Here is a 12,110-nt window from a genome sequence, read left to right on the forward strand (position 1 = left end):
TACCTAGCAAAGTTTTTAGTAAAATTATAATTGATAGAATAAAGACAGCAGTAGACAGCAAACTGCAAGATGAACAGGCAGGCTTTAGAAAAGGAATGAGCTGCTGTGACCGGGTGTTCACACTCAGAAACATCATAGAGCAATGCACAGAGTGGTAGAAGCAATTAATTATCAACTTTGTCGATTTTGAGAAAGCCTTTGACAGTATCCACAGAGAAAGCTTATGCTTATGGACACATCTCATGTTTTCAAAGTATACAATATTACATGTATTTTGTCTTCTTTATGCTTATAGTAATTAATTTTAATAGTTCGTTCGCCGAAATTTTGCGATAATTAACCACAATACAGACTTAAATCTAAGCCCCGATTTAAAAAAAGTCAAGTTAATTAGGTAGGTAGTCACGTGGTACAGTGACGTCACATGCGCCCTTCGGATTGTGAAAGTACTGCGAGATATTATTAAAAACTCAACTTTTAGGGGCCTAATTTATTTACCATGGGCAACATTTAAATCGATGTTGACAAATTGTCCGAGTTTTATATGTGTTCGCCACCAGTGCACACATATAACGATGCAAATACCCAAATATAGCGAGTAAAACGTGTATGAAATCGGCAATACTGTGAGTAAATAATGTTTATATGGATTGCTGTCTACAAACTGTTTGGTGATGTTATTCCTTTATACATCTGTAATTGGCGCTGTTTTTCTAATATAAACAGTGCAATCATTATTTATTTTTGGATTAGACAAATTATGATACGTTAAATTGTTGACAACTTGGCCCTATGCCAAGCTATTGTCACTCGTGCATTTCGGAAAGAAAGAAAAAGACAACACACACAAATCAATAAAAATATTCAAATTTAAAGTGGTAATCACATTATTTTATAAAGCAATCTTATTACTATTTTTGAATTGTGATCTGCACGTCTTTAGGAAGTACGAAGTGGGAGCACGGCGTTATAGCCTACTGACGCACTCAAGATGCTACGAGTTCAATAAGGAAATAATTTTATAATTCAATTTAAAGTTAGGAAATACAATATTCTATTATTTGTATAATTAAAAGTTCAATTATTTTGTATCTTTAATTATTTTTTTCTTGTTTGTAAATCTACCAGTTGGTAGAAGTTACATTGTATCGTCGATATATGTTGTTACAAGGTGAAGGTCAGTTGATCCGAGTGTGTATTGAATTTGAAGAGCAAAACAGAATGTATGCTATAGGCCTACCAGTGTTTATAGCTTCGATATAATTATCCATTTCCTCGCAGTTTATCAGGGTCTATGTCCAAGCGGTGTTTGAAAAGGTGACTGGGTGTGTTTTTTAAGGTAAAGTTCTTGCTCCAACAAAAAAATTATCCACGTCTTTTTTCTCGTACCTTCCTTCGAAAAATTGAAAAATACTCAGTCTAAATCCTTTCTACCGACAATTAGTACACCCGAGCACGGCACAAAACATCTTAATGCATTATTATTTACAAGCCGTTAACGAGATAATTGGTTTTTTGTCGATTAAATTTAATCTGTTTATGAAATGGCTAATCGATGTTTTCAAACCCGAGGGCGCATATGACGTCACACATAATGGCGCGTAAACTAGCGAACGAAAATATGCATATCGCAAGATTTGCATTTCATCGCTTTCAAACTCGAAAACTACGCAAAATATCTCATTTAAAACACATTTAAAGTAGTTTTAGGCATAAAAAGAGTTAATTTTGCTGAAAAAATGAAAAAGTTTAGAAACGTGCGTTGTGTCCTTTAAGCCACTATGGAATACCAGCTAAGATAGTGGAGTTAATTAAAGCTTTCTACTCAGAGTTCAGATGCACGGTTGGCAGAGAACCAGACACAAGCTTCCTCGTGAAATCTGGGGTAAGACAAGGCTGTGTAATGTCATCCCTTCTATTTTTGATTGCAGTAGATTGGGTAATGCGATCAACCCTGAGTGGAAACAACAACGACATCAAGTGGACCCTATTTTCCAATCTAGAAGATCTTGACTACGCAGATGACCTTGTCCTACTGTCACACCTTGAGGAACACATGCAGAGAAAGACATCAAACCTGCAATCTAATGCCAGCAAAATTGGATTGAACATCAACATAAAGAAAACAGAGGTTATGTCTTTGAATATCAAGCATCCACAAGGAATACAGATGAATGGTAAAAACCTGGAAAGTACAAGATCTTTTACATACCTGGGTAGCATTGTTACAACAGATGGTGGTGTGGAAGAAGACATCAAGGCAAGATTAGGAAAAGTAAGAGGTGCCTTTATCAATCTTAGGAACATCTGGAAGTCAAACAGCATAAGCAAGAACACCAAGATGAGGTTATACAACAGTTGTGTCCTGTCAGTTCTGTTGTACGGAGCGGAATGTTGGAGGATGACGGAGAAAGACATTAACAAACTATCAAGCTTCCACAATGGATGTCTCCGAAAGATCTGTAAGATATTTTGGCCTAAAAAAAGTCACAAATGAGAATTTACATGCAAGAACAAAATCCTCAGACATGCGCACCATACTTATGAAATACCGCTGGAGATGGATTGGGCATGTCTTAAGGAAACCCATCAATGGCATCACTAAGATCTCACTTCGATGGACTCCAGAAGGGAAAAGAAAACAAGGCCGTCCAAAGACCACCTGGAGGAGAACTGTCGAAACAGAAATGAGAGAGATTGGCATGACCTGGGGCAAAATTGAAAAGGCTGCTAAAGACAGAGAGGAGTGGAAGAAACTAGTCCTTGCCCTATGTGCCCACGGGCGCAACAAGGACTAAGTAGGTATTAGAAAAACTAAGTTTGATATTAATGCAAATTAAAAGAAACGTTTTATACTTGTTTCAAAATTATGACCTTGTAAATATGTGTAGGAAACTGAGGTCCTTTGGAATGTGACCTTTCAAACAGAAGTCCGTCGTATGGGACGTTAAACGGTGTCCCGTGTCCCGGATCACAACCCCCTTGGCACACAAAAGATTGTTTCCCTGATTTTCGGGGGGGGGGGGGGGGGGGGTAGGCTCACTGGGGGCCGTCAGGGAAAGTCAAACACCCATAACCAAACATATTTCAATTAGTTAACCACAGTAAAATGACTGAAATATAGCCAAAACGGCGTAAAACCATAATCAATCAGTCCACCAGTGTTACCTTGTATTAAAAATAAAGGTCAGGGTCACATCGTGGACTGAAATGTACATGCTCACTGTAATATTGATATTTATAGATTCAAAACTATACAGCCTAAGATTTGTGATTATACATTGAATTTGTTTGAACAAATGCGGTGTCCATTCCAAGCATTTTAAATAAGGTGTGACAGCAAGGTTCAGTGATAGAACAAGTGGTTTAAACGGTTGTTGAACATTCATTAAGCGCCTAGAAAAGTGTCATTCTCTTTGGTACCTATCATTTCAACGCAAAGAAAATTTCACTTTTATTTGGATACCCACTTCCGCCCCTACCCGGGGTTGAACTCACGACCTGCGGAACCAAATCTCCAGACCGCTCGACCATCTAAGCAAGTCATATTATATATATATATATATATATATATATATATATATATTGTCTATCGTTCAACTACTTGAAGTTTAACTGTGTTTCACTATGTTAACTCTGATCTGATACAATGCCATGCAAAATTATCATTTGATAATGTGTACATTAGATATGCAATATATATACTTTATCATGTAATTTGCTTTTTAACGGCATTGCAAAATATGTTTCGAACCTGTGAAAAGTCAAGGTTTTATCCTTACGACAGAGAGAGAAGGGGGGGGGAACAAACTGTTTAGTTGAAATTTAATTTGGCAGGTCGATATAAATGGCAAAAACTCGTACTTATTGGACAAGTTTTCAATGAGTTTTCTATGTGATTTAATTTTATTATGAAAAGTGGAAGGAAAGCAGTTGTCTCTCTTCTTACAGATCGAGTGGGATGCTTAAATAATCACAAAACCGCTCTCTCTCTCTCTCTCTCTCTCTCTCTCTCTCTCTCTCTCTCTCTCAGAGAGAGACAATCGTTGAAAACAAACAATATGCAATTTTGTAAAGTGTTTGTAAAACCTACAGTTATTCAGCACCTGTAGACACAGTATATGTAATAGTGGTAGACTACGTGTACTTTCACACACAACACCAACGCACAATTTCTGTTTCCGATTGACAATTTTCTAAATTATCGTAATCGACGTTATAAAAGTAAATACCAAAGCACTGACAATTCTTTCAAATTAACTAAATTAGGAATTATTTATGAATTAGAAATTTTCCAAAGTGTCAACAAAAGATGGAACAACGTGTGTGTATACAGTGATCCACCATTATATACCACCATAAAATTATTATTTTTTTTAGAAAGGTAATCGACGAAAGGAGATTGAATTTGAATGATTTAAATCAAGATAAATGCTTATTGTTTTAAATAAGTCCATGTGGGATAATTCATAACAATTATTCCTTCATCTCGTGAATTTTGGTGTCTTTAAAATTTGATATAGTACATATTACGCGAAGCGACAAGTTTCTTTCAGCAAAAGCTAAAGAACCGCTAGTTACACTGGTATTAAACTGATGATAGTAACGATCGTTACTATCATCCCAAGATGGCGGAAGGAAATTCCGGAAAGACCACATTTACTTATTATATCCATTTGTATTGTTTATTTACGAATGATATGTAGGTAAGAAATATCATACACTAACAACAATTACGATCAGGTGTTATTTTATCTTTTATACGGCTCATATCAACAGAAAATTCGTCGTTAAAAAAACCCAGCTAGGATGATAGTAACGGAAATGAATGATGATAGTAACGTTCTGAAGGTCATTTCCGAAAGGCCAGTGCCTTTCACTTCTAATGCCACAAGTGCTTGGCAAAGGAACATTCACTACTAATGTCAAAACATTGCATTCAGTTTTCTTCTCATCCAAAGGAACTGATAGTTTAATTAATATATTTTTTACATGATAAAATTCCAATTTAGAGATGCCATCCCCTGAAGAAAAGAAAACAACAGAATAGTTGTACAAAGTAAGTCTCAAGACAACAGCTCCAAATATCAACATGACTAGAATAGTTCGAGATTGCTTGTAGACAATTTCCAAACACTTCTCCGCTGTTTGTTTGTTTTTTTATGGTATTTTTCTTCCTTTTATTAATTCCATCCTTGCGTCCAAATAAGCATCTACTTCTGTCATGGTACTTTCTGCCTGCAAGTCAATCAGTACTGATTAATCATACTGATGATTAATTAATAAATAGTCGAACATTAAATACAATTAATCCTATGAATTATATAGCGATGTACAGGTTTTACTTACCCAGATAAACACACTGACTGCGGCGCAGCTCTTTGACATGATCATATTCCGGTCATAAAGAGACAGAATATTTCTAGCTTTCTTTGCTAAGTTCAGATTCACCTCCTCACACTGGAATTCATGCATTTTGTTCAGAAGAGGCCCTCTGTTGCACAGCTGTCGTATAAAGCTCCAGTTCTAAGAATTAAAACAGAAATACTTGAAGGGAAAGGCAACCCCAAAACATTTTACATGATAAATGATAGGATTATATAATTAATTACATGTAGATCTATATGATATAGATTTGTCATACTATTCTGTTGATATACGGCCTAGATAAGCTTCGGTACTAATTTTAAACGTTAAAAATTGAAATTCCCGCGTTCTATAGAGGCTGCCATGATGTGTAACTCTTTTGTATTCAAGACCACAAAAATCAATAATTTTAACGTCACACCGTCTATTCTGGTTTTAATGAGATTCTAAGATCATCAAAGATGTGCATGTGGTAGATCTTACGAATAACATGTTGATGCCTTCCTGTCAAGCAGTTAATTACAATAATGCGAAGGGGAGATGTGAAAAAAGTTTTCTTTCGAATTTCCCCACCCAACCAAGTCATTTGAAAAGAAAAGACTACGTAAACTGTAGATCCGTCATTTGTGTAATGACAAGGTGAGGTTCGAGACATTTGTATGAAGAAACGTTTACTGTCTGCCTGGTCTGCGACTCGACTGAACGTCTTCTTTTCTCAATTTCTTCTTACGAAAGAATGGGCTCAAATCTATACGGCTCAAAACTTACCGTTCGTGACCTGTCATGTTTACAGTGCTACTGATGAAATAAACCGGAACAGACGATGTGACGTCATAAATTAAACATCAATGGCCGCTCTCTTAGCGGCGGGTAATTTAAAATACATGATAGATTAATATTGATTTAATTGTTAAGCAAGAATTTTTGTTGTTAAAGACTGTCATTTACGATATCAGTAAGTGATACTTTATTCATAAAAGCAACAATGTGGTTAGTGTTGCCTTTCCCTTTAAGAATATCGAATGAATTTGAAAAGTTTAGATTTTTAGATCAACCCTGCATTGATAAACAGATGCTCCTATTGCGTATTGAATGTGTTATTACATATCTTTTACATGTATAATCTATTGCGTATTGAATGTGTAATTACATATCTTTTATAATTTAAGTATACCGCCTGACAGCGGCGGATCTAGATGGAGAATTACAAGAATTGCACCCCCCCCCCCCCCCCCCCGCCTGGTTAAATATTGTTTAAAAGGGTCATTTTTGTCATTTCTGGGTTCTTCACCCACCCACCCCCCCCTCCCCCTTCTTCGACGGAAAAGGTGCAAACCAACCCTCTCCTTGAAAACTCTCTGGATCCGCCACTGGTCCGACGAGGCTCCGTCCGTCAGTCATAGGGGACAGGAAATTAACATCCTCTACAGTGTCTAAGCAACAACATCACGTCCACCAATCAGTGCATTGTTAATTTCTAATTCAAAACTATCGAAGTTGAGTCATTTGAAAATTCGGAAAGAACGTTAACTACGATAACCTTAACACAAGCCTGCATTGTTGCTTAAGTCGTACTCATAAAACAGGTTTACTCGAGTGAGTGCAAGTTCTCAACATCAAGCATTATATAGATATATTACGTGCTAAAATCCATATCATGTGTCATGTCAGCCCAAGTGGCCCCATATTAGCCCGAGGGCCGAATATTCTCTATATATTTACATCTCCAACGTTTCTTTGTGATAATCCTTTGAAGTTCCTAATGGACCACTGTATTAATCAATTTCCCCACAAATGCTAACGCAAGGTCCGTGGGCGGAAACTATATGGGAAATTAACATGTATATTTCAATTTGTAATAGCTATTTTTGATATTTCGATTTCATATTTTCATTTTTATTTAAAAAATATATGTCTAGTTTGTTGGGCATTTAAGGTAATGTACTACACTGGAAAATGTAAATTTATGCATAACATTTTAGCCATTATGCACATTATTACGTTTTCCAATGTAGTTAATCAGTTCATCTTATATGATTTTATATAAATTATTTATTTATTTTCTGATGTACAATTTCTAAATCAAGCATTATATTATTGCTATTGATTTAATCTAATGTAATTTTTTTCATTAACGTTTTATAATGCAGAAAAAACTTTTCCTTGTGGGTAATTTTAAAATTTACTCACAATTTAAAAAAAAGGGGGGGGGGATAAAAATCAACTCAAGTTCAAGTGAGTGAAAATAATTGTATTGTTTGTAGACTTACACGAGCCTGCCTTGGGGGGTAGCCTAGGAGAAGGGTGACCGCCTCCATGGTGTCTTTGATGGCCTGTGGGGGAGCCGGCAGGTTCTTAATATAATCTAAATCTACCTTAATCAGTTCCAACTCGTCCATTGTCAGAACTGATATCATATCGGGTTCTAAAAGCGCCTGTTTTCTGACGTCATCTGAAAAAAAAACCTTATCCACTTCAGAGACTTCGAGTCGTTCCTTTAAAGTGTTATACAAATTTAAGAACAAAATTTTATCTTATAATCCAGTTAACGAATAAGAGAGGTATATATAGAACGAACAGTGATTTTACATTCATGCTCAATAGAAGTAATTTTATTCACTGTATATATCTACTTTTGAATATAGACTGTCGGATGTTAATGTCTCTGCTAAAAAGTAGATTTAAGCTGTGTCAATGAACAAGGCGAAAATACTTAAGTCTTAATCCCTTATTTATAGTTTCTAACAAAACAATTATTCATCGCTATTCGACATTATAGAAATGGACATTCTTGGGGAAAGATTAATAAAACATCTTACCCAAACACATATAAAACAAATCCGTTAGTTTTCCTCAAAACGTTACCGTGTTAAAATAACCAAACCCACTAAATTACATGAAACTATACATACACCACTCCTCAAATGACTAAATCCCCTAAGTGCACTTTAAATAAGTAAATTATATTATATATTACCTTTCTTTATTCCCAGGATATGAACTCTCTCGTATCAAAGTTAGGTAGATTTGTAGTCGATATCGCTGTTTAGTCGTTCCTTTTTGTCTCGTGTGTTATCGATAGTCCATATAGGATAAGAGCCGTTTTAATTGTTTTATGCTGTCTTTGACAAGACCTTTAAATCATACCTTTTCGTAATCCAGCATGTTTAAGGGAATTTTAAATTGATCAGCATGTTATTGTGTTGACCCCAAACCTTCGTTTTTGCAGTGCAAACAAAGTTTACTTATTGTTCCAAACATTCCGGGTAATGGGATACGTCACGGGGAAATAAAAGAAACAGAAAGCACATAGAATGATTTCCAATCCTTCGATATTTATTAGGAGCCTTTTATAGAGTTTCTTTAATCGACAACAAAAACTGAAGTGTGGATTTAGGGTTTCCTTTTTACCATTGTTTAAAAATGACCGTTTTCTTTTTAAATTTTCTTTTCAGACCTTTGTATCGTCGATAGTTAAGTATCGACTCAGATCCACCATAACGAATTTTAAATACTGAATGAAATTGAATGCAGAATTAGCTGTGAAGAAAATCTTGTTCAGTTACAGTGTATGTGTACAGCATACAGGTAGTTCCATATATGTATTTCATACACACACAAATATGTATTTCATACACACACATATATGTATTTCATACATACACATATATGTATTTCATACACACACATACATGTATTTCATACACACACATATATGTATTTCATACATACACATATACTAGTATGTATTTCATACACACACATATATGTATTTCATACACACACATATATGTATTTCATACACACACATATATGTATTTCATACACACACATATTTCAAAATTTTAACTACTGATGAAACGCGAGAGTTTGAACTACATGTAGTTTGGAGACTGATGTGTATAAGTTTAGGAGTTTTTTAATCGAACTCGTATTTCACTTTTTTAAAAAAAAAATTGGTCTGTTTGTTTTTATTTTTGTTTTGATTTGTTTGTTTTGTTTTTTGATTTGTTTTGTTTGTTTTTCTTTTTTTCGGCGTTTTTTCTTCTATAGATACGTATAATTTACGGTACTTTTGTTTCCCCGTTCGAGAACCATTCCCTACCTGTAGAATTGTGTTCATAATAATCATCATTGTTGTCATCGCGTCGTCCCCATCGTTTTCCCTTCGTTACATATCCTTATATTGAAATGCATGCTTTTTCTCTTCTTCTATACAAAACATACATGTTCTTTATCTTCTTCTATTGAACATACACGCTCTGTCTTCTTTTATTGAACATGCACGCTCTGTCTCTCTTCTTCTATACACAGCATGCATGCTTTGTCTCTTCTTCTATTTAATATGCCCGTTGATTTTCTTGCATGTTTTTTAAAATTCTATAAATGAAGACAAGATGTATTGAATACAAAATTTAGAACATGAGAGAGAGAGAGAGAGAGAGAGAGAGAGAGAGAGAGAGAGATGAAAAATACATATTTCGTTATTCAAGTTCAAGAAGATTTGGAGTTATTACATTTGTGTCAGTATATTTAAATCATAAAACGATTACACTACTTAGTATATTGATAACCCAGAAATGATTTGACAAATTACCAGATCTTAGAACATATCTGATCTTTTCAGCATATAGTCATTGTCTTTTATTGCGAGTTATTCCTCCTCTGGCACGAACAATCTTCAATTATGGCCTCATACGAATGGATTAAAGGCTCGATTAGTTTGTGAATGTGTTGGCAGGAATGGTTGGATTTGAAGGGTAACATGGAAAGATCGACATGGCGACACTCCAGATTTGAACATGTTCCCCGTCTGTTGCAAATGTTTATTTGTTTTGCATTTCCCCAGAAATAAACATCCATATATTTTCCAAAATAATCATTGCATTGGATTCATAAGCACAGAAATCAAGCATGCTCAATTTTTCTTGGTCGACATCTTAAAGCTAACTTCCTTCTTCATTTTGTTCCAAACATACATCGTGTCCCCATGGCCACAAGATCAGATTTATCACCCTTCATTTTGGCGACATCACAGTATTTCTATCGGCAAATACAAATGGTTTGTGAATATTGTGTAAATATCAATATAATTAATGCTTTCCATTAAATTCATGACTAGAAAACGAATCAAATATCATAGAGCAATTGTTGAATAATATCAAGAATTACGATAAATATTTTAAAATTTTAAAGATAAATCACGGCTTAGTATAACTTTTGGTTGTACATCGGAGATTACTTTAAAAAAAAAAGTCAGAATCATACACGATGCGTTCGGTTTGATAAAGCTGCAGACTGTAGCTCTCCGAACAACATTAATGTGGACAGACCAGACTGCCAACATAATTTTTTTCCCACAGAAGTACAGTTCTGCAGCTAAATCTGATAGTGAAGAGCATCACGATTTAATCTTACTTGCGATTTTGCTATTTTAGAGTCTGTGCTTGTAAATGACCTTGTTTTGATGACGTGTTCAGAAATTGATGATTTGATTGATTGATTGTATCTTGCTTAACGCCTCGCTCGAAAAAAAACCTCACTCATATGGAGACGTCACCAAGACCGGTGAAGGGCTTCAAATATAAACCTATACTCGGCCATTGAGCAGTGAGGGTTCTTTAGCATGCCACACCTACTGTGACACAGGACATCCGTTTTTAAGGTCATCTCCGAGGACCTGTGACATTCACACCTGATGCCGAGCGTTTGGCGATGGAACTGTCACTTCCTGTTTTTAACGACTTAGGTCTGTCTTATAGATATGTTTTATAGATAGAGTGCATCTTTTTATATTGCGTTTTGAAAACACAAGTGCCTAGATACAAATTCTGTGAGAGTGTTTTCACACGGGAAAAATTTAGAGGCAGATATTTAAGAAATGACTTCGTTCTTTTAAAAAAAAAATAAACGAGGGCATGAACGCCAGCATACTCCATGAAGCGCAGAGGGTATGCCAGCAGCGTCGCAGTTCTTGTAGCGCTTTATGAAAAGCACCTTGATGTGAAGCATTGCAGTTTATACCTTCATGTATTTTCAAAAATGAAAGTTATTTCTTGCATGTATATGTAACTCTAGAATAATATGTACATGTATATCAATATTTTTTAAAATCTTTTATACCCCGTCGACATTCTAGTCCAAAACAATTTTGTATCCACCATTTCGCTTCATTTAAACCGACATAATCCGGAATCGTGTATTTGACATTCATTTCACCCTTTTGGAAAATCTTGGATCCGTCACTGTATCATACTCTTTCCACACACATAGAGCAGTTTCAAACACGTCTGAATACTGAGGCAGCACCACTTCATGCAGATTTATCTTGCTGTATTCATACTTTGTAAATACTCAATACAGAAGTTTGTTTGCACAACGCTTAGTTTTATCCGAGCACTTCAAGTTGAGACAATATGATCTGTCTGCATACAATTCAACAGAAGAAAGCCAAGTGTCATTACTATGGTGGCCCGACTCGTCTAGACTGAGAGACCTTTAATTATATGTACTAAAAGCCATAATTGTATAAGAGGTAAATTCACTCATGGTCTTGGGAGTCGCCATTTTGATCTAGCGCCTTCTACTGGTTACAAAAATAAAATACAAATTGTACCAGACTATCGTTTGTGCAAAGTTTCGAGAGCAAGAGTCTGGGGAAAGCGAGACTAGTATAGAAGGTGTACAGTTCTCTGTTGCACAGGCAGTTGAGGCATGGACTATATACAACTCCCAACTTATTC

The 12,110-nt window shown here is 35.4% G+C and overlaps 1 protein-coding gene across 1 annotated transcript; it reads right to left on the reverse strand.

Annotated features, from left to right (window-relative positions):
- Positions 1-4,744: 4,744 nt before the first annotated feature.
- Positions 4,745-8,312, reverse strand: LOC125672096 (uncharacterized). Its single transcript, XM_048908206.2, has 4 exons — positions 8,187-8,312; positions 7,638-7,819; positions 5,350-5,526; positions 4,745-5,238 (listed from the first exon to the last, which is right to left on the reverse strand). The coding sequence occupies exons 1-4, from the start codon at positions 8,194-8,196 to the stop codon at positions 5,161-5,163; spliced, it is 447 nt and encodes a 148-aa protein (XP_048764163.1). The 5' UTR covers positions 8,197-8,312; the 3' UTR covers positions 4,745-5,160.
- Positions 8,313-12,110: the final 3,798 nt, after the last annotated feature.

Source organism: Ostrea edulis, chromosome 4 (assembly GCF_947568905.1).
Source record: "Ostrea edulis chromosome 4, xbOstEdul1.1, whole genome shotgun sequence".
Lineage (NCBI taxonomy): Eukaryota > Metazoa > Mollusca > Bivalvia > Ostreida > Ostreidae > Ostrea > Ostrea edulis.

Bases quoted from the DNA above. Each gene is read 5' to 3' on its own strand.
- LOC125672096 (XM_048908206.2), bottom strand. The intron at 5,527-7,637 runs GTAAGTCTACAA...TTTAATTCTTAG, and splicing joins ACCCCCCAAGGCAGGCTCGT to AACTGGAGCTTTATACGACA. The intron at 5,239-5,349 runs GTAAGTAAAACC...ATTGACTTGCAG, and splicing joins CAGTCAGTGTGTTTATCTGG to GCAGAAAGTACCATGACAGA.